The sequence below is a fragment of the Thermobia domestica genome, chromosome 8 (assembly GCF_964235325.1).
Source record: "Thermobia domestica chromosome 8, izTheDome1.hap1.1, whole genome shotgun sequence".
NCBI lineage: Eukaryota > Metazoa > Arthropoda > Insecta > Zygentoma > Lepismatidae > Thermobia > Thermobia domestica.
Window position 1 is genome coordinate 290,060,007 of NC_137461.1, and position 19,033 is coordinate 290,079,039.

General features: G+C 36.7%; 1 protein-coding gene across 1 annotated transcript; it reads right to left on the reverse strand.

The window, feature by feature from the left end:
• Window positions 1-966: 966 nt before the first annotated feature.
• Window positions 967-18,389, reverse strand: LOC145692038 (dihydrofolate reductase-like). Its single transcript, XM_081767332.1, has 2 exons — window positions 18,248-18,389; window positions 967-2,650 (listed from the first exon to the last, which is right to left on the reverse strand). The coding sequence occupies exons 1-2, from the start codon at window positions 18,356-18,358 to the stop codon at window positions 2,072-2,074; spliced, it is 690 nt and encodes a 229-aa protein (XP_081623458.1). The 5' UTR covers window positions 18,359-18,389; the 3' UTR covers window positions 967-2,071.
• Between the last annotated feature and the right edge of the window lie 644 nt (window positions 18,390-19,033).

Sequence of the window (19,033 nt, forward strand, 5' to 3'; positions counted from 1 at the left end):
CAAATTTTCAACGCTAGTTATAACTATTAGTAACTAGGAGCTTACATAAGGGATTGGTTCTAGATACATTTTCGTATCTCTAAAGATGAGATCTACCAGTAATTTGTATACACGGATGACATTTTTTTTTTTTTTCAATTTTATTCAGTTTAACGTCAGACGTTAATGCTTTGAGACGAAGAAAGACGATTGATTGAAATGGTGGAAGGAATTGCCTTGAATCCACTGAAAACTTTCATCATCTCCAGGATTGATACGACTCTTAATAAAGGATATGTTTTCATGATATCCCCATGGATATCACTGGTATTTTGCAACAGAGTATTTTATGACATCCACATGGATATCACTGGTATTTGCAATGGAGTATTTTATGACATCCCCATGGATATCACTGGTATTTGCAATGGAGTATTTTTTGACATCCCCATGGATATTACTGGTATTTGCAATGGAGTATTTTATGACATCCATATGGATATTACTGTAGCGCAAGGGGTTAGTATAAGTCAAAACACAACGGAATACTAATACTCAACAACATTTATGGCATTCAGTTCTTCTTCCTATTTCTTTACTTATTCTATATAAGTACTTTCAGACTTCATTTGCTGCTCAATTTTCTATGACGGGGAGACGGGCCTTTTTTCCTTTCCCTCCAGAGACCCGTGATTCTGGAAGTTCTCACCTGAATATCTGCATCCGAGATGATTGTTCCGGAGGTCCAGGCTAGTAAGAAGTTTATATAAGTATGTGGAACGTGCAACAAGCCAATATGGTTCTTGCAGGACAATGTAGTTTCTTACAGCGCTACATTTTCTGAGGACATATTTTGAAATTCCATAATTTTCCAGAAATTGTGGCAGGTTCGTTCGCCGGGTTATAGCTCCTAACCTTTTCATATGAAGAGTGTTGAAGACAGAACTACAAAAATATTATGAAATAAAAAGAAAAGAAAAGAGTAAATCTTATTTAAAAAGAAACATTTACTTACTAAGTTTGAATAAGTAAAAATAACCTTTTAACTTTTAAATGACATTTTCTTTCGTACTTTACACAACTTTAAACAATAAACGTTAAAATTTTCGCTTTACATATCCATTAACGTTATTGCTGGGCCAATTATGACTCCCTCTTTCCTTCACAGTATTAGCAGATGAGCTTATTCTTACGCGGAAAGTATCACGTTCAGTTAAGAGCCTACCTTACTAAAAATAATACAAAATTTACTATATTCCTTTTGCTTGATTATTCATCAGTGAAAGGAGATAATGAAATGCAAGTTACCACAATCATAGGTAATGCTATTCTATAACAGAAAATATGAAACTGAAGAATGTTCAGTGTTGCCATCCATAGAAATTACAGTGTTACCAGAAAAACAATTTCTCTAAAATCTAAGTTAAAACAGCTAGTAGAGGAATGAACTCAACCGCATTTGATTACGTATCATGTTGTTTTGGTTTCTTGTGAACTACTTTTTAATTAACATTATTATTTAGTTTTGATAATTGAATGTTAAAACTATTTTGTTTATTACAAACTAAATACAACTATTATTTAACAAGTAGTTCACAGGAAACCAAAACAATATGATACGTAACCAAATGCAGTTGAGTTTGTTCCTCTACTCGCTATCTTAACTTAGATTTTAGGGAAATTGTTTTTCTGGCAACACTGTAATTTCTATGGATGGCAACACTGAACATTTTTCAGGCTCATATTTTCTGTTGTAGAATAACGTTATCTTTGATTGTGAGAAGTTGCACTTTATTATCTCCTTTCACTTATGAAAAACAAGCAAAAGAAAAATGGTAAATTTTGTATTATTTTCAGTAAGGCAGGCTCTTAACAATAAACTTTCGAATGAAATGAAATGAAATCTATTGGTGTTACGTCTCACGATTATGCGCTGAAAGCAAAATGATTAATGAAAAATATTGGTTGTGAAATAGCTGGTGAGGAAACAGGGAAATCCACGGACTCAGTATAACAGTTTGTAATTTCAAAAGTTTTTTTTTTTTTTTTTTAATATTTTTCTTTTAATATCAGCTGAGTCTAGTGTTTTAAGTCACTTCCTTTCATAAACACACACTTGAAAGGTAACCCCATTTTCTTGATGAATCCCCTGAAGAGCATCCGGATCGTCCACTTGCTTATAGTCTTCTTCATTGAAGCTAGGGAAAAATGAATCACATTGATAATTAAAATTAATTCTTGTGAGATAAAGGCGGTGGAAGTGTTTAGAATTTAAGGCTTTTTCATACACTTGGGCTCCTCCTACAACCCACACTCGGTCAATATCTGTAAAAGATGATTGTGACAAACACTGAACAGCAGAGTCCAAAGAGTCCATCACTAAAGTATCAGCATATTTTATGGTGTCTTGGGACAAAGAACGACTTAATACTATATTAAGAACTCCCTGAAATGGCTTGTGGGTTACGTGGTCCATTGTGTCCCATGTTTTTCTTCCTATAATAACAGCGTTCTTTTTACCACTCTTAGCTGTCGAGATTATTTTTAAGAAATATTGAAATTCAGTCTTAAGACTCCAGGGTAGAACTCCGTTTAGACCAATTCCTAGATTTTGATCCGCTGCTGCAATTAAGTTCAGTTGTATTTTGTTGCTAATTCCTTCCCCTTCCATCTGAAAAATAAAACAAAACATACAAATAAAATAAAATAAAACATACAAATTAATGAGGAATCGCAAATATATATTCTATAATACTTTCTATGCATGGCAATTTAATGTTCAATTCGATTCATTACTCTTCGCGTTGTCCCGGGTTCGATTCCCGGTGGAAGTACAGTTGAACGACCAAAGTGATTTGGATTCCACTATAATCTCAGTAGGTCCACGTCTACTTTAGCCTAACAGGCATTACCGGGGACGATAAACTAAATCAAATAAAAAAAATCGATTCAATACTCATCAAACTCTTGAGTTTCAAATGAAATAATTGCGAAACGAGAAAATATTTACGAGTGATATTGCTTGCATTATTTCTGAAAAACCTTGAAAAACATTTTGATACCAGCAACAGCAATGTTATGTGACAGTGGATAAGCTAGGGTTGGAATGGTAAGAAGTCAAGGACGCATCAAAGACAATCACGCAATGCTTGTGTAGAAATACATTTTGCAATAAAATCGTATGAGCCTTGTTCCTATCTTTTAGAAGCAGTTTCCTGGTATACTTATACCAGAAAAATCAGTGCGTACGGCGTAGTGTAACGTTTTTACAAGACAGGTAGTATTGTTAATAAGTCTAGAAGTGGTACCTTATCTGCAATTTATAGGCAACAAATCATGAGTCCAATTTTTTCGACATAACTATAAATTCAAATATATACGTTGACATCATCACTCAAATTGCCTTCGGCCCCATAGTAGACCGAATCTACACTGCGAGCTTATCGTAAGCCAATCAGTATTAGATACCTTAGGTGCCCAATTGTTCAAGGAGGTGTTTGATTGTTGGTAGTAACAGGACGGGACGAAGAGCCAAATATCAAACATGAGCATGGAGACACTTGGAGTGGTGATGTTATGGTGTGGTCGTGTTTTTCTCGGAGGGGCTTTCATCTCTTGTTGTTTTGCGTGGCACTCTCATAGCGCAGGCCTACATTGATGTTTTAAGCACCTTCTTGCTTCCTACTGTTGAAGAGCAATTCGGGGATGGCGATTGCATCTTTCAACATGATCGAGCACGTGTTCATACTGCACGGCCTGTGGCGGAGTGGTTACACGACCATAACATCCCTGTAATGGACTACCAGCACAGAGTCCTGGTTTAAATCCTATAGAACAACTTTGGGATGTTTTGGAACGCCGACTTCGTGTCAGACCTCACCGACCTACATGGATACCTCTCCTTAGGTCAGTACTCCGTGAAGAATGGGCTGCCATTTTCCAAGAAACCTTCCAGCACCTGATTGAAAGTATGCCTGCGAGAGTGGAAGCTGTCATCAAGGTTGAGGGTGGGCCAACACCATATTGAATTCCAGCAGTACCGATGGAGGGCGCCACGAACTTGTAAGTCATTTTCAGCCAGGTGTCCGGATACTTTTGATCACATATATATACATTACCGGTTGTTTAAAAAATTAGAATAGCACCACTGTTTATATTGTGGTATTTCTTTAAGTACTGTTGTATTATATTAGAGGATTTGGGGACATATAGCCTTCGTTGCTGACGTCCTCATTTCCCCCCCCCCTCACTCATACTCATATATTAGAGGACTTTTTATAATAAAATCCGGTAGTGTGAGTCGATTCCGGACTTAGATTTATTCAACCTAGGTCTATCTACTATGTATTAGGATTTATTTCTTCTTCTTCCTAATATTGGTGGAAATGTCCGAATTCACGAGAATATGAATACGATGAATGTGACATGAAGTTAAACTATATACTGTGTATTTTTGTTATTAATAGTATTTGTTGTACCTTAAAGCTAATAAATTAGAGCCCGGAACTTTGGCAAAATGTCTTTCTTTTAAAGATGCCTGTATCTGTATTTTTTTAAAAGTAAAAATTCATTTTGTGTTGTTATGAGCCTGTAGTGAAGTTTTTTATTTTGCCTATTTTACCTTTTAATAGGTTTAACAAGTTTTGGATGTGTAAATGCCTTTTTTTTTTTTTTTTTTTTTGCCTTTTTTGCAATTTTAGATACAAAAATTTCAAATTATAAATGCTCATTCTCGATTAGGAGTGTCATTTTTTCATTGAAATATCTGCGTAGCTTGATATCATGTTCAACAATAACATTGACTTCAGATTCAGGTTGATTTAAAAACGCTAGCTTAGACGAAAGTAGGCAAACTTTGGGATTGTAACAATTAATGCGAACAAAGGCGGTAGCGTGCTATCAGAAATAATATCTGCGCTTGCAACAAAGAGCGGCGATTTCCTTCAAGTTGTTATTCGCGGGGTTATTGTTTCCCCAGTCGGCATCAAAAGAAACTGGAGCTTCTAAAAAAAAGAAAAAAAAAAACGAAGTTCAATCAACGAAGCATTCGAAGCAATATTCTTAATTCCAGATTCGAACGCACAAAAGGCCGCATCATGCCAAAATTTAGCATACCGTTGGGCAGTAAGTTACAAGGATACGTCCGTGAATTTGGCGCAGATACGTTTACTACCGATGGCGCAGTTTTGTTGTGGAAAGTATGTGGCAAAGCAATTAATCACGACAAGAAATACTTTGTATCTCAGCATCTGAATACTGTTCAACATAAAGATGCTGCTTTGAAAATGACGTGACAGAAGAAATTGTCCTTGATTTCAACAGCTGTTTGTTCATCCAATACACAATCACAATTTTCTTTTGACCTATGCAAGGCTTTCATGGCAGCGGGAATACCTTTCTGGAAGCTGGAAAACAAGACACTAAAGAATTTCCTGAAAAAATACACGAAGGAAGTTGTACCGTCCGAATCTACTCTAAGGAAAACATATTTAAATGCTTGCCATGAACAGACTCTGCAAAAGATTCGTGACGAAGTTTGTTGAGAAAAAGATTTGGATTTCGATAGATGAGACGACAGATGCTACAGGAAGATACCTAGCCAACGTCATCATTGGACCCATGGAAACATCCTCATCCTTGTCATTTCTTCTGACTGTAGAAGAGCTCGGAAAGGCTAATGGCTCAGTTATTCACAAATTCGCTTGTTCTGAACTGGCCAGAAGGAACACAACACAATGATGTCCTCCTTTTCATAACAGATGCTGCTCCGTACATGAAGAAAGCTGCGCGGGCATTGAAAGTGCTGTTTCCCAACATGATTTATATCAGACGTTTAGTTCATGGCATCCATAGAATCGCTGAGGAGATAAGAATGTTGTACCCTGAAGTAGACAAGCTAATTTCAAACACCAAAAAAATATTTCTGAAATCTCCTTCCCGATGTCGGATTTTTTAAGGAAGTAGCGCCCGAGCTTCCTCTTCCTCCACAGCCGATTATCACGAGGTGGGGGACCTGGATTTCTGCTGCAGTGTACTATGAAAACAACCTGGAAACGATCCGTGCTGTGATGGAACAATTATCAGAAGAGGATGCTGATTCAATTTCCGAGGTGAAAAAACTTTTGTACTGTTCAGATCTTAGCAGTAATCTTGCATTCATTTCAGTGTATTATGGTAAGTTGCCAGAGACTATTACGAAACTAGAGGAAAGAGGTGAACCCTTCCAACATCCTTACAGATCTTTCAGGAAACAGTTGACCAGCTAGGAAAAGTGCCGGGGGGGGGGGGGAAGGACTGGCTGTTTATGAAAAGTGCAAACGTGTTGTGGCAGCTAACGAGCCCTTTCAAAAAATGTTGAAAATTCGTGTTGTTCTTAACGGTGAAAAGTGTGATTTTGAAATGAGTCCATGCAATAGCTTCATTTATGTACGCTCCAGTTATTTCAGTTGAAATAAAGATCATTTTCTGTTGTAAAAACCGTTCTTTCTGACAGGCGATTAAGTATGACTGTTAATAACTTACTTGTAGTCATGTGCATCCAGCATACACTGTAAGTAACATTTTGTACACATATTCATATAACAAGAAAAATATCATGTAACGTTTGAGTATTAGAAAGTAACAACTTTTGTTTTTGCCTTTTAGTGCCTATTTGTCCAATTTTAAATGCCATTCGCCTGCCTATTTTACACAAAATAAATGCCTAAACAAGAAAAATATCATGTAATGTTTGAGTATTATAAAAATAACAACTTTTGTTTTTGCCTTTTAGTGCCTGTTTGTCATATTTTAAATGCCATTCGCCTGCCTATTTTACACAAAATAAATGCCTAAACAAGAAAAATATCATGTAATGTTTAAGTATTATAAAAATTAACAACTTTTGTTTTTGCCTTTTAGTGCCTGTTTGTCAAATTTTAAATGCCATTCGCCTGCCTATTTTACACAAAATAAATGCCTAAACAAGAAAAATATCATGTAATGTTTGAGTATTATAAAAATTAACTTTTGTTTTTGCCTTTTATTGCCTATTTGTGAAATTTTAAATGCCATTCGCCTGCCTATTTTACACAAAATAAATGCCTAAACAAGAAAAATATCATGTAATGTTTGAGTATTATAAAAAAAAACAACTTTTATTTTTGCCTTTTATTGCCTATTTGTGAAATTTTAAATGCCATTCGCCTGCCTATTTTACACAAAATAAATGCCTAAACAAGAAAAATATCATGTAATGTTTGAGTATTATAAAAAAAACAACTTTTATTTTTGCCTTTTATTGCCTATTTGTGAAATTTTAAATGCCATTCGCCTGCCTATTTTACACAAAATAAATGCCTAAACAAGAAAAATATCATGTAATGTTTGAGTATTATAAAAAATAACAACTTTTATTTTTACCTTTTAGTGCCTATTTGTGAAATTTTAAATGCCATTCGCCTGCCTATTTTACACAAAATAAATGCCTAAACAAGAAAAATATCATGTAATGTTTGAGTATTATAAAAAAAACAACTTTTATTTTTGCCTTTTAGTGCCTATTTGTGAAATTTTAAATGCCATTCGCCTGCCTATTTTACACAAAATAAATGCCTAAACAAGAAAAATATCATGTAATGTTTGAGTATTATAAAAAATAACAACTTTTATTTTTGCCTTTTAGTGCCTATTTGTCAAATTTTAAATGCCATTTGTCTGCCTATTTTACACAAAATAAATGCCTAAACTTCCGGGCTCTACTAATAATATATTCTTTTGCTGAGAATAGAGAGATTTGTACCACTGGCATTAGAAGCACACTTTGCATACTTCAAAATAATCAACAGATAACACTGAAAAGAGAACCATGAGAAGGGTTATAACCCCAACGACAGTTGTAAGAATCCACACAGGACGATATTATATGATTAATCATAATACAAGAATTCAAATACGAGGGCTGTCCAGGAAGTACCAGACGGTTTGGACTATTGCAGCAGTGGGCTAGGTTAGAGTCGCCATCCTTTTGTCAGAACGTTGCCATACTCAGTACGCATCCATCAGGGATAGTATGAGGACAGTGACGCTCTTAGGCACTTTCTATAACGTGTTACAATGTGCGTTGCAATAGAGAATCCCGCCTCTTGAACGTGGCACAACAATTACTTCAGAGAGGTATTGTAAAACACTAAGAAAGTGAAGGCGCGCGATTGAAAACAAACTTAACGCGAATGTGTTGCTTTTTCACGACAAGTCACGTCCACACACGGCCAGGTGTATACGAGATATCTTGGATGGTTTTGGATGGAAGATATTCGATCACCTACCACACAGCTCGGATTTGGCGCCGAGGGACCACCACCTCTTCCTTGCGATGAAGACATGGCTTCGATACTGACGCCGAACTGCATGCCAGTGTAAGCCAGTGGTTGAAATCGCAAGCGGCAGACTTCTACCACCACGGTATTGAAAAACTTGTGCCAGGGTGTGATAAGTGCCTTAATTTTCATGGTGATTATGTAGAAAAATAGCTTAAGAGTGTACCTTTCAAATGTTGCATAATACAATTTGGTTTGACCATTCTGTTACATTTTATTTCAAAACGTCTATTGCTTTGGACAGCCCTCGTAATAAGACACATTCGCAACAATGAGTAGGAATGAATTGCGAGCCTCCCACATTTAGAAGAAGAAGAAGAATTCCGCAACCGTCAGCAACAACACGAAGTTAATAAAGAAGAGATTGATAATGCTGAGGAAGATGATACTAACGACGAGGGAAATTTTGGCTTGTAGGGCGTTTTCCGTTTTCTTTCTTGTAAATATTTCAATCTTTTTAATTTTTCATATCTAATTTTAAGTTTGTAAGCAAATACTTGTGTATATATTTTAGGTCTGTCTTTTTCCATTGCTCTGTCTATGATAACTGAATTCCATTCTTACCCAAATTAAATTTTCTCAACTAATTATAAGAATGCTTTTATAAATTAGATTTTTTTTCTCAAAGAACGGCATAATACTTTGAATAGAAAAAACATTTTACTAGTAAATTCGTCCTAAATAAGCCCAAAAACTATAGAACGGATACTGATATCGGTGGTTTTTGATTATTTTTACATGTTACTTCCTTCTATCCCCATGTAGATAGGAAATGAACTTAAACACTACATTTCAGCGACCCCGAAAACTATGGATTGGGTACTAAAATATAGGCTGTTTTCGATTATTTTTACATGTCACTTCAATGTCGATGAGAGATGAATTTGGACACGCATCGGGTGTGTCACTATACTTCTCAGCAAGCCCGAAAACTATAGATTGGATGTTAATATCGTCCTTTGCATGACAACCCCTCTCTCTTTCTTCCCTCTTGCCAAAAATGTGCTATAAACCTAATTAGGCCACGGTCCATTTATGTACCAAAAATCCTCAAAATTGGTTCAGTGGTACAGCCGTCAAATATTTTATTAATTTTAGTTTATAATTAGAATCACGAACAGTGTTCTTTCATGAGAAAAATCATATAAATAAAAATTTCAATGTTATCGCTGCAAGTTTACTGAAGAAATCTTACTTATTCGTAATTCTAGTATACAAGAATTGATATATTCTGTAGATTTTCTTCCTTTAGCTACCAAGAATTAAGACATTAGGTAAGTTTTCTTCCATTAGCTAGCAACAATTAGAGCATTAGGTAAGTTTTCTTCCATTAGCTAGCAACAATTAGGACATTAGGTAAGTTTTCTTCCATTAGCTAGCAACAATTAGGACATTAGGTAAGTTTTCTTCCATTAGCTAGCAACAATTAGGACATTAGGTAAGTTTTCTTCCATTAGCTAGCAACAATTAGGACATTAGGTAAGTTTTCTTCCATTAGCTAGCAACAATTAGGTCATTAGGTAAGTTTTCTTCCATTAGCTAGCAACAATTAGGACATTAGGTAAGTTTTCTTCCATTAGCTAGCAACAATTAGGACATGAGGTAAGTTTTCTTCCATTAGCTAGCAACAATTAGGACATTAGGTAAGTTTTCTTCCATTAGCTAGCAACAATTAGGACATTAGGTAAGTTTTCTTCCATTACCTAGCAACAATTAGGACATTAGGTAAGTTTTCTTCCATTAGCTAGCAACAATTAGGACATTAGGTAAGTATTATTCCTTTAGCTAGCACGAGTAAGAATATTAGGTAAATTTTTCCTTAGGTAGCAAAAATCAGGGCATTGTGTAATTATCTTCCCTTGACTAGCAAAAATTAGAACATAAGGTAAGTTTTCTTCCCTTAGCTAGTAACAATTAGGGCATAAGGTAAGTTATCTTTTCTCTGGTAGCAAGAATTAGGACATAAGGTAAGTTTTCTTCCCTTAGCTTGTAGCAATAACATTGTAATTTTTTACTAATGTGACTTCACTTGAAAGTTGCCACTGATCATGAAAGAAATTTGTTACTTTTTATTAGTCGATTATTGTTATGAAGTATTCTGCCTTCTAGCAGATCCTAAAACTAAGGAGATGCTTAAAAAAAAAAAAAAATAGAGTAGGTTTGGGTCTGGAAATGCTTTTTTCCACGTTTTCTCCATCTTCAGCTTCCTCTTTTAACTCCCAATATTTTCTTCTATTTTTCAAATCATCGATCAGTTGTGTTCTTCTTCTTCCTATTCCTCGTTTTCCTTCCATCTTTCCTCCTATGAATGTATAAAAAAGACAATTTCTTCGCAAGATATGTCCAATCCAATTGGTCTTCCTGCGAAGGATCATGGCTAAAAGCATCCTCTTCTCTCCTCTCCGTTATAAACATAATTCGTTTGTTACTCTCTCGGTCCATTTTATCTTTTCCGTCTTCCTCCAATATGTGTCCCTTTAACAGCAGCAGAAGCTACCAACTGAAGTGTCAGAGATGAATCATCCAACGCCAGATTATAAGAGGTCGATCGATAGAGCATCTCGCGAAGGTTAAGTAGACATTCCGAGTTAGCCTTCGAACAAGTGATAGCCTTCAACCTTAGGACAAAACCAAACGAATACTTTCAACGATAGGAACAGTGTGACCATAGTTATTGAAGTGAAATAAATTTGTGGGGAATCCTCTATTTCAGCGTTTCCTAACCTTTTTCAACTCGCGGCACAGTAGTGCGGCACACTCATATAGATATTATTATTATTATTATTATTATTATTATTATTATTATTATTATTATTATTATTATTATTATTATTATTATTATTATTATTATTATTATTATTATTTGTAAATATAAAACACCGTGGTAATTTTTTCTGTAATTACTGATCTCCTTCTCACAGAGAAGAAAGTTCGATCACTGGTCCCTCCCCCCCTGTGGTAAATCATTATGCTTATTCTTCATCCTAATTTAAAAATAGAAAACAATTGCAATGAAATATAGGAGTCAGGTTTATAAAAATACACTTTCTTTTTTGAAAACTATCCAATTCACTAAGAAGGAAGATCACTAAATAACGAACGAACAAACAAATCTCTCTTACTTTAAAAACACAAATGTAGGTAATTTGTATGCACACATTGTTTTGTCGAAAGGATTGAATGCTATTTTAAAATTTCAAGTTACGGAATAGTCAACAATAATAAAGAAGCAATAATGGTCATAACAATGATAACAAATACCTTTTTCAACATTAAAAATGTACAGAAAAGTAACACAGTATTAAACTTAAAATTGTAGATTCATAGTAATGCGAAATACAAAGGTACATTTTCCCTGTCTTGCAATTTGATTGCTATAGAATTAATAACTTTGTTTTGATTTCCTCGTGGCACACTAGCGGCCCACTGGCGGCACACCGGTTGCGAAACGCTGCTCTATTTACTCTCATTTACAATTTCTTCAATCTTTCGGAGTAAACGAATGTTAAGTGTATTTGTTCAATTTAAATTATCGGGTTATTGAAGTTTAGCTTGGTGTTTCTAGAAACTGATTAGGAGGCATTAAGGAAGTTAAATATCTCTTAGCATGACGTAATGAATCTATTTATAAACTATAGAACAAAAATCTTGTTTCCTTTCTTTGCACATGACCTTATTTTGTAAATAAGAGTCAAGAATATATTCAGTTAAAAAGAATCGACAAAACCGTCTAAAACAGTAGTTCTCAAATTGAGGTCATCGTGTCCTATGGGGCCCGCGACGCCTAAAAATTGAAATTTGTTGTAATAAAACGGAAGTCACAGTTGTGCAAAAAGTACTTTTTCAGTTACTGAAAAGAAAGCAATTATAAATTATACTTACGTTTGTAAATTTAAATGTGTTTCTACTTTCCTCAATTTCTGCCCTGTAAGTATAAAGAGTCGTCTAAAAAGGCATTGCAACATTAGATGCCTTTCCCTACCATTTACTTATGTGGACAGACGTTTTCTGCTCTTTGCAGTATTAAAACTTTAAAGCGAAATCGTCTTAATGTGGAATCGGAACTAAGATTGATAGTGACAGAACTTATTCCAGATTTCAATAAATTATGGAAAAACACAAAGAATTTCATTCCTCACATTAGTGACCCACATTTGAACATATTGTTTATCAAGTAGATTTCCTTAAAAAGGAAAAAAAAAAAAACATTCTCAGTCTTGAAAGTTACTGTATTTTCAATTGAAATTTCGTTCACTAGGAAACAATCATGTATTTTTGGAATAAATTAGACACTTATTGCATTATTTTTCTCGTCAGCGGCAAATCTGATCAGTATATTTTTAATAACATGTGAAATTTCAGATAGCATTGCAAGGGGGTCTGCAAATCCTTTCCGAATAAACAGGAGGTCCGTGTTATCGGAAAGTTTGAGAACCACTGGTCTAAAATATGGGTGAAGCATGTGTGTACACATGGAACTAGTATTTTCACGTTCCCGACGAATTCTTCAGAAATGATATTTAGTTGAAATTTTGATTTCTTTCTCTAAGCAATCTTCAAGTACAGGCTATTTTACTCTGGAAACAGTCAATAGCAAGTGCAAAATTTCGAAGGAAAAAAAAAAGGTCTGACAGGGCCTACGTTTTAAAACACAATCCCAACATTCGGCTAATAAGAGTGAGCATAACAGATAAACCTCAGTCAGGAATACAGCTAGATAGTTGGTTTTATTAGATGACTCTTTCTAGTTCTGGGACTGGAAGGATATTGTGGCTCAGTGGTAGAGGGTTTAGTTCTTGTGTGTGGGTCCCTGGTTCGATCCCCGTCCAAGTAAGTTTGTGGTGGACAATATCGTGACAATGGGCCTTCTCGGGGTACTCCCTCCGACATTCTCATTCCACCAATTCTGCCATCACTATTCGCTTGTCTTCCTCATCCGTCTCCTTTAACCTGAAGAGTATAATCGTGAGATAAAAATTTATAGCCCTAGGACTGCATGAGACATAGACCTATTACCCAGACAACACGTACGTGTACGACACATGTGCACTATCCATGCATAAGCCGTACATTTGCACATGTGCATTTGTGTGGATGATGAACACATACATAACCCGTGCATAAGCCGTACACGTGAATTTGCGTGGATGAAGCACACATACATAACCCGTGTATGTGCACATGTGCATTTACGTGGGTTATGCACACGTATATAACCAGTGATTGGGTCGTGCATGTGCACATGTGCATTTGCATGGATAAAGTACACATTTACATAACCCGTGCCTAAGCCGTTACATACACATGTGCATTTGCGTGGATGAAGCACAAGTACAGAACCCTTGCTTAAAGCCGCTATGTGCACATGTGCATTTGCATGGATGAAGTACACATTTATATAACCCGTGCTGTAGCCGTTATATACACATGTGCATTTGTGTGGATGCAGCGCACGCACGTAACCCGTGCTTAAGCCGTTATGTACACATGTGCATTTGCGTGGATGCAGCGCACGTACGGAACCCGTGCTTAAGCCGTTATGTGCACATGTGCATTTGCATGGATGAAGCACATATTTATATAACCCGTGCTTAAGCCGTTATGTACGCATGTGCATTTGCATGGATGCAGCGCACGTACGTAACCCGTGCTTAAGCCGTTATGTGCACATGTGCATTTGCATGGATGCAGCACACATTTATATAACCCGCGCTGTAGCCGTTATGTACACATGTGCATTTGCGTGGATGCAGCGCACGTATGGAACCCGTACGTAAGCCGTTATGTGCACATGTGCATTCGCATGGATGAAGCACATATTTATATAACCCGTGCTTAAGCCGTTATGTATGCACGTGCATTTGCATGGATGCAGCGCACGTTCGTAACCCGTGCTTAAGCCGTTATGTGCACATGTGCTTTTGCATGGATGAAGCGCACATTTATATAACCCGTGCTGTAGCCGTTATGTACACATGTGCATTTGAGTGGATGCAGCGCATGTGCATAACCCATGCTTGAGCAGTGGATGTGCACATGTGTATTTGCGTGGATGAAGCACATTTAAATTACCGGTGCTTAAGCCGTTGTGTGCACATGGGTATTTGCACGGCTACTGCACGTGTGTATGAGATGTCCATAATACCGTGCAAGTGTATACTTTTACTTTCATTCTTTTACTCTCATTCTCATCAACAGAAAGTAACCTCCATTTTTGGTAGGTGTCGTTTTTCCTCCTGGTGGTGTTATAGAGACTTTTCGACGAATAACAGCTGAATGATTGTAAAAACTCCATAACGTCCACTGAGCTAGGATACAATATCAACAGGTGGCAGAATTGTACTGATGTAACTACTGCCAGACAGTTCATAGGTTAACAAAATTATTTTCGTGACCGATTACAGTAGAATATGTTGCGTTATTTGTTACTTGGCAAACATGTCAAAGATACTGCCTAAAGCTTTGCTTGTTGCAAATAATAAACTCCAAAACTAAAATTCTCACTGACAATTATTAGTTACTTGTTATATACTTTGAAGGTGCTGTCTTCGCAGTTATAGATTGTGTTACTGCGTAAGACACCAAATATATAATCTTCTTTTTTCGTTGCACCTCGAATTTGCTTTTACATCACCTCTGTACTACGAGGAAATCACCTGTGCACTACATGTAAGTCATCTGGGTACTGTTTCAAATCACCTCTATCGTACATGTAAATCATCTGGGTACTGCGTGTAAATCACCTCTGTCCTACATGTAAATCACTTGTGTGTTACGTGTAAATCATCTCTGTCCTACATGTAAATCATCTGGGTACTGCGTGTAAATCACCTATGTGCTACGTGTAAATCATCTCTGTCCTACATGTAATTCACCTGGGAACTGCGTGTAAATCACCTGTATGTTACCTGTAAATCATCTCTGTCCTACATGTAAATCACCTGGTTACTGCGTGTAAATCACCTGTGTGCTACATGTAAATCAGCCGTGTGCTACGTGTAAATCACCGCTGTCCTACGTGTAAATCACCTGTGAACTACATGTAAATCGAATACGTGCTACTTGTAAATCACCTGCGCGGTAGGTGTAAATCACTTGTGCAGGAAGTGTACGATGCACATGTTCTGTGCACGTGAATATGTTGAATAGGACCTGGCATGTATATGTGCATCACATGCACAGGCGTTCATTTATACAGATGATGCACATGTTGCATCCGTGCAATTGTACATGTACTATACGGATACTGTACGTGCATTGTGCTGTCTGGGTACTTAACATGCGATATGTAGCAACTGAGATGCCTTTGGGAATCGAACTCAGTTGTCCAGCGCTAACGGTACGTTAAGCATGTAGCCACGGGGGAGCTGTCATTGAGAAATAACCGAACAGGATTCCAACCGGAGACTTCTCAAGCACATCGAGAATGTTAACCGATTTCATATTTGTGGGAGAGGTGGGACACAGTGGCTAGGTGGTGTACCTGGTACTAGGGGTCCCTGGTCCAATTGTAGGCCATGAAAACTTGTGGTAGACAACGTCATGTCTCTGGGTTCCTTGAAGTTCTCCCGTTTCCTCCCACAGTCCATCATTTCCATTTCCATTAATCACTCGTCTCGTTTCGCCTACAGGTCATATACTTGAAATTAAAATCTCATTTAGTTTATTTTTTCCGTTGTTTCAATTGAGGCTATATACGATCAAAAATACCACAAACAATGACATAACTGCTCTTCTTTTTTCATTTAGTTTTTTTTTCTGTAATTTTAGTGGCTGACTGATAGAAGTTTCACCTGTGGACCACCAGTGGCGGATCTAGCCTGGGGCCGGGGGGTATAAGGCCCCCCAATATTCAGCTTAACGAAAATAATTTAAGCTATTATTTATATATTTTTGAAAGTTTATATGAAGCTCATGACATACCTAACATAGTCTGGATTATGGCAGGCCACCCCAGCTTTTACCCGAAGCCACGAGCGTTCGCCAGTTGACCGTAAGCACAGGCATCAATCCCACCAGGAACGTTTCCCCTCAATATTTGTAGAACGGTTTTCGTCTTCCTCAATATTTTAAGTATCTTAGGCAGGGGTAAAAGTGGATCTGAAAAGGTAAAGGGGCGCATGACGTCATGCCGTTCCTCGTGCCTACCCTTGCCCATTGTAATTTTTTTTAGAAAGCGGGGGGCGCCGTCTCCCCTCGTTCGCCCTCGTACTCCCGCGCAATGTTACGTCCAAAATTCTAAAGATAAGTCAGTATCTTGCAAATATTGTGGACAAATATGTATGCGCAAATGTTGATAAGATGGTGAGGACATGTGTTTTCTGGAAGTTGCCTAACTTAATTTGTTTATAACATTTAAAAATGTAATATATTTATAACATCAGTAGTACGGTCAACTTTAGAAAATCCACTTACATATAAATATAAACTGTTTAGTGGTGTAAAATTATGTGGACTTCCTATACCAAATGTTTCTTTAACATATTTACTCCCATAAAATATATTGTAAGTAAATATACATTTGTGAGTACTCTCTAAACATAATAAAATAACATAATACCGTTCAGAATATGCATTTTAAAGAATCCTCTGGAGACAATAGTAATAAATATTAAAAAAAGAAATATGATTCTTAAATCAATATAGTAATAGAATACAAGTTTCCTTCGTTTACACATAAATTCCCGGAATATTCCCATTTTGGGGGATCTTTCCGGGAATTTTCCCTGGGAATATTCCCAAAAAATATATTCCCGGGAATTTACCCATCACTATAAAACACTAAAATTTGTGTGTGTGTGTGTTAGTAACACACTAAAAAAAAGAGTATCAAAGATAAAAGTAAAACAAACAATTAAGTTTTGTTTGCTTTTTAAGACAAAAATGCTTTAAAACTCAATATACGATGACTATTTTTTTTTTAAATTTTCCGAGGGAGGACCCCCTGCTTTCCAGGGGGGTATTCCATACAGTACTCTCGGTAGTCTGCCCCCAAGTTTATGTGCTCCTAACGCCAATGACCGCAAGGGCCAGATTAACTTTATTGATTGTCGGGACAGATAATCTGTTTGCATAGGTTATTGTAGGATATCTGCATCATACTGTATACTAAAGAATCGCTTATTGATACTTTTTTTCTAATAGTTCAGATGAGATACTATCGGGAGGCTTAACATTAAGATAGAATGTTTCACTTCTAGTGTGAGAAGTCCCTCCATCGATCACAGCCCATGTTGGTTTATGGAGAATATCGTGTCCGGGAGTTTTCTCGGGGTTCTCCGTTTCTATCTACATTCTCTCATTCCACACATTTTTTCCCAATCACTCACTTTTATTAATCGTCCATCTTATTTAGCCAAAGAGAGCATAATTGTCAGTGGTGGCACTAGGCTCGTTATAGCAGGGGGGCAAGAGGGGAGGTAAGAAAAATTGTGGGGAGGCGAGGCAACCACATTTGTCTTGCTTTGAATATTATTAGGCTATTATTGTCGGTTATACATATTATTATTATTATTTACTGGTTCTACATTAGAAAAATGGGTGGGGTAAGGGGAGGTCGTGAAAAAATATTGGGTTGGCGGTTGCCCGTCCTCGCCCCCCGTAGCGCTGTCACTGATAATCGTAAGACGTTAAACGTTTAATTTTCTTATTACAATCTAGAGGGTGTTGAAGTCGCCTGGTAAGACAGAAAAGTCTCAGGATGGACAGCTGTAAGATATCAACTTGGGACTTCCTAATTACGCACCCACACCCACATACATTTCCTACATTCCCAAACGTTTATTAAGTTATGTTACCGCGTTATCATTGAAATTAAACTGTGCTCATTTCAGTAATAATTAATAAAGCTAGGAAAGTTTTACACCTATTATAATTCATTGTAAATATGTTAAATGTACGTATGTACTTACTGTGTGAAGTTCCAATGTAGTTAAGGAAAGACTGTGTAGTTTTATCTCCGAGCAGATGTTTCCATGTTGTGTCGCCGCCGTCACGCTCGCATGTCTCGCTCTACTACGCATGTGGAATGCTGTTACTACATAGCAAGCTTACACTCTGATCAGAACGAAAGTGGTTCTGATTCTATAAACTGTCAATCCACGTTCCAGTGTTTTTTTTTTTTTTTAAAGCTTCAAAACTTCGAACGCAAATACAGTGAAACCTCTACTAACGGACATCTCTGTAAAGCGGACACCTCTCATAACGGACATATATTGTAATCCCCAAACACTGTAATAGGAAAAAAAACATGTTGACAAACCTCTCTAAAGCGGACACTCTCTAGTACGGACACGGACAGTCTTTTCTGTCTGTTATAGGTATTATTTACCTCCATGTTACGGACACTTTCTGTAGAAACAAGTTGAAAAGTACAGAAAAAATACATTTTAAGAAATGCATACATGTATCACCAAGCAAGCATTGTAATAACATTTTTCCTCGTCAACTGGCTGTTCAAAAACTCAGATGAAGCGTCTTTGTTTAACAACACCCTCATATCCTTTGCTTGCATTCCACTCCCACCCAACCTGTTTTTAGAATCAAAAGTGGTTGACAGTTGCCTGCCATTTGGGATGACACGTCATTTTACTGTTCCGCTGGAATCAAGCAGAAGACATGTTTGGTATTTTTTGTCCGCGTATTCGCATATTGTCTTAGTGCCTCTATTTGTAGATGACTGGACTCAATGCTTTTCC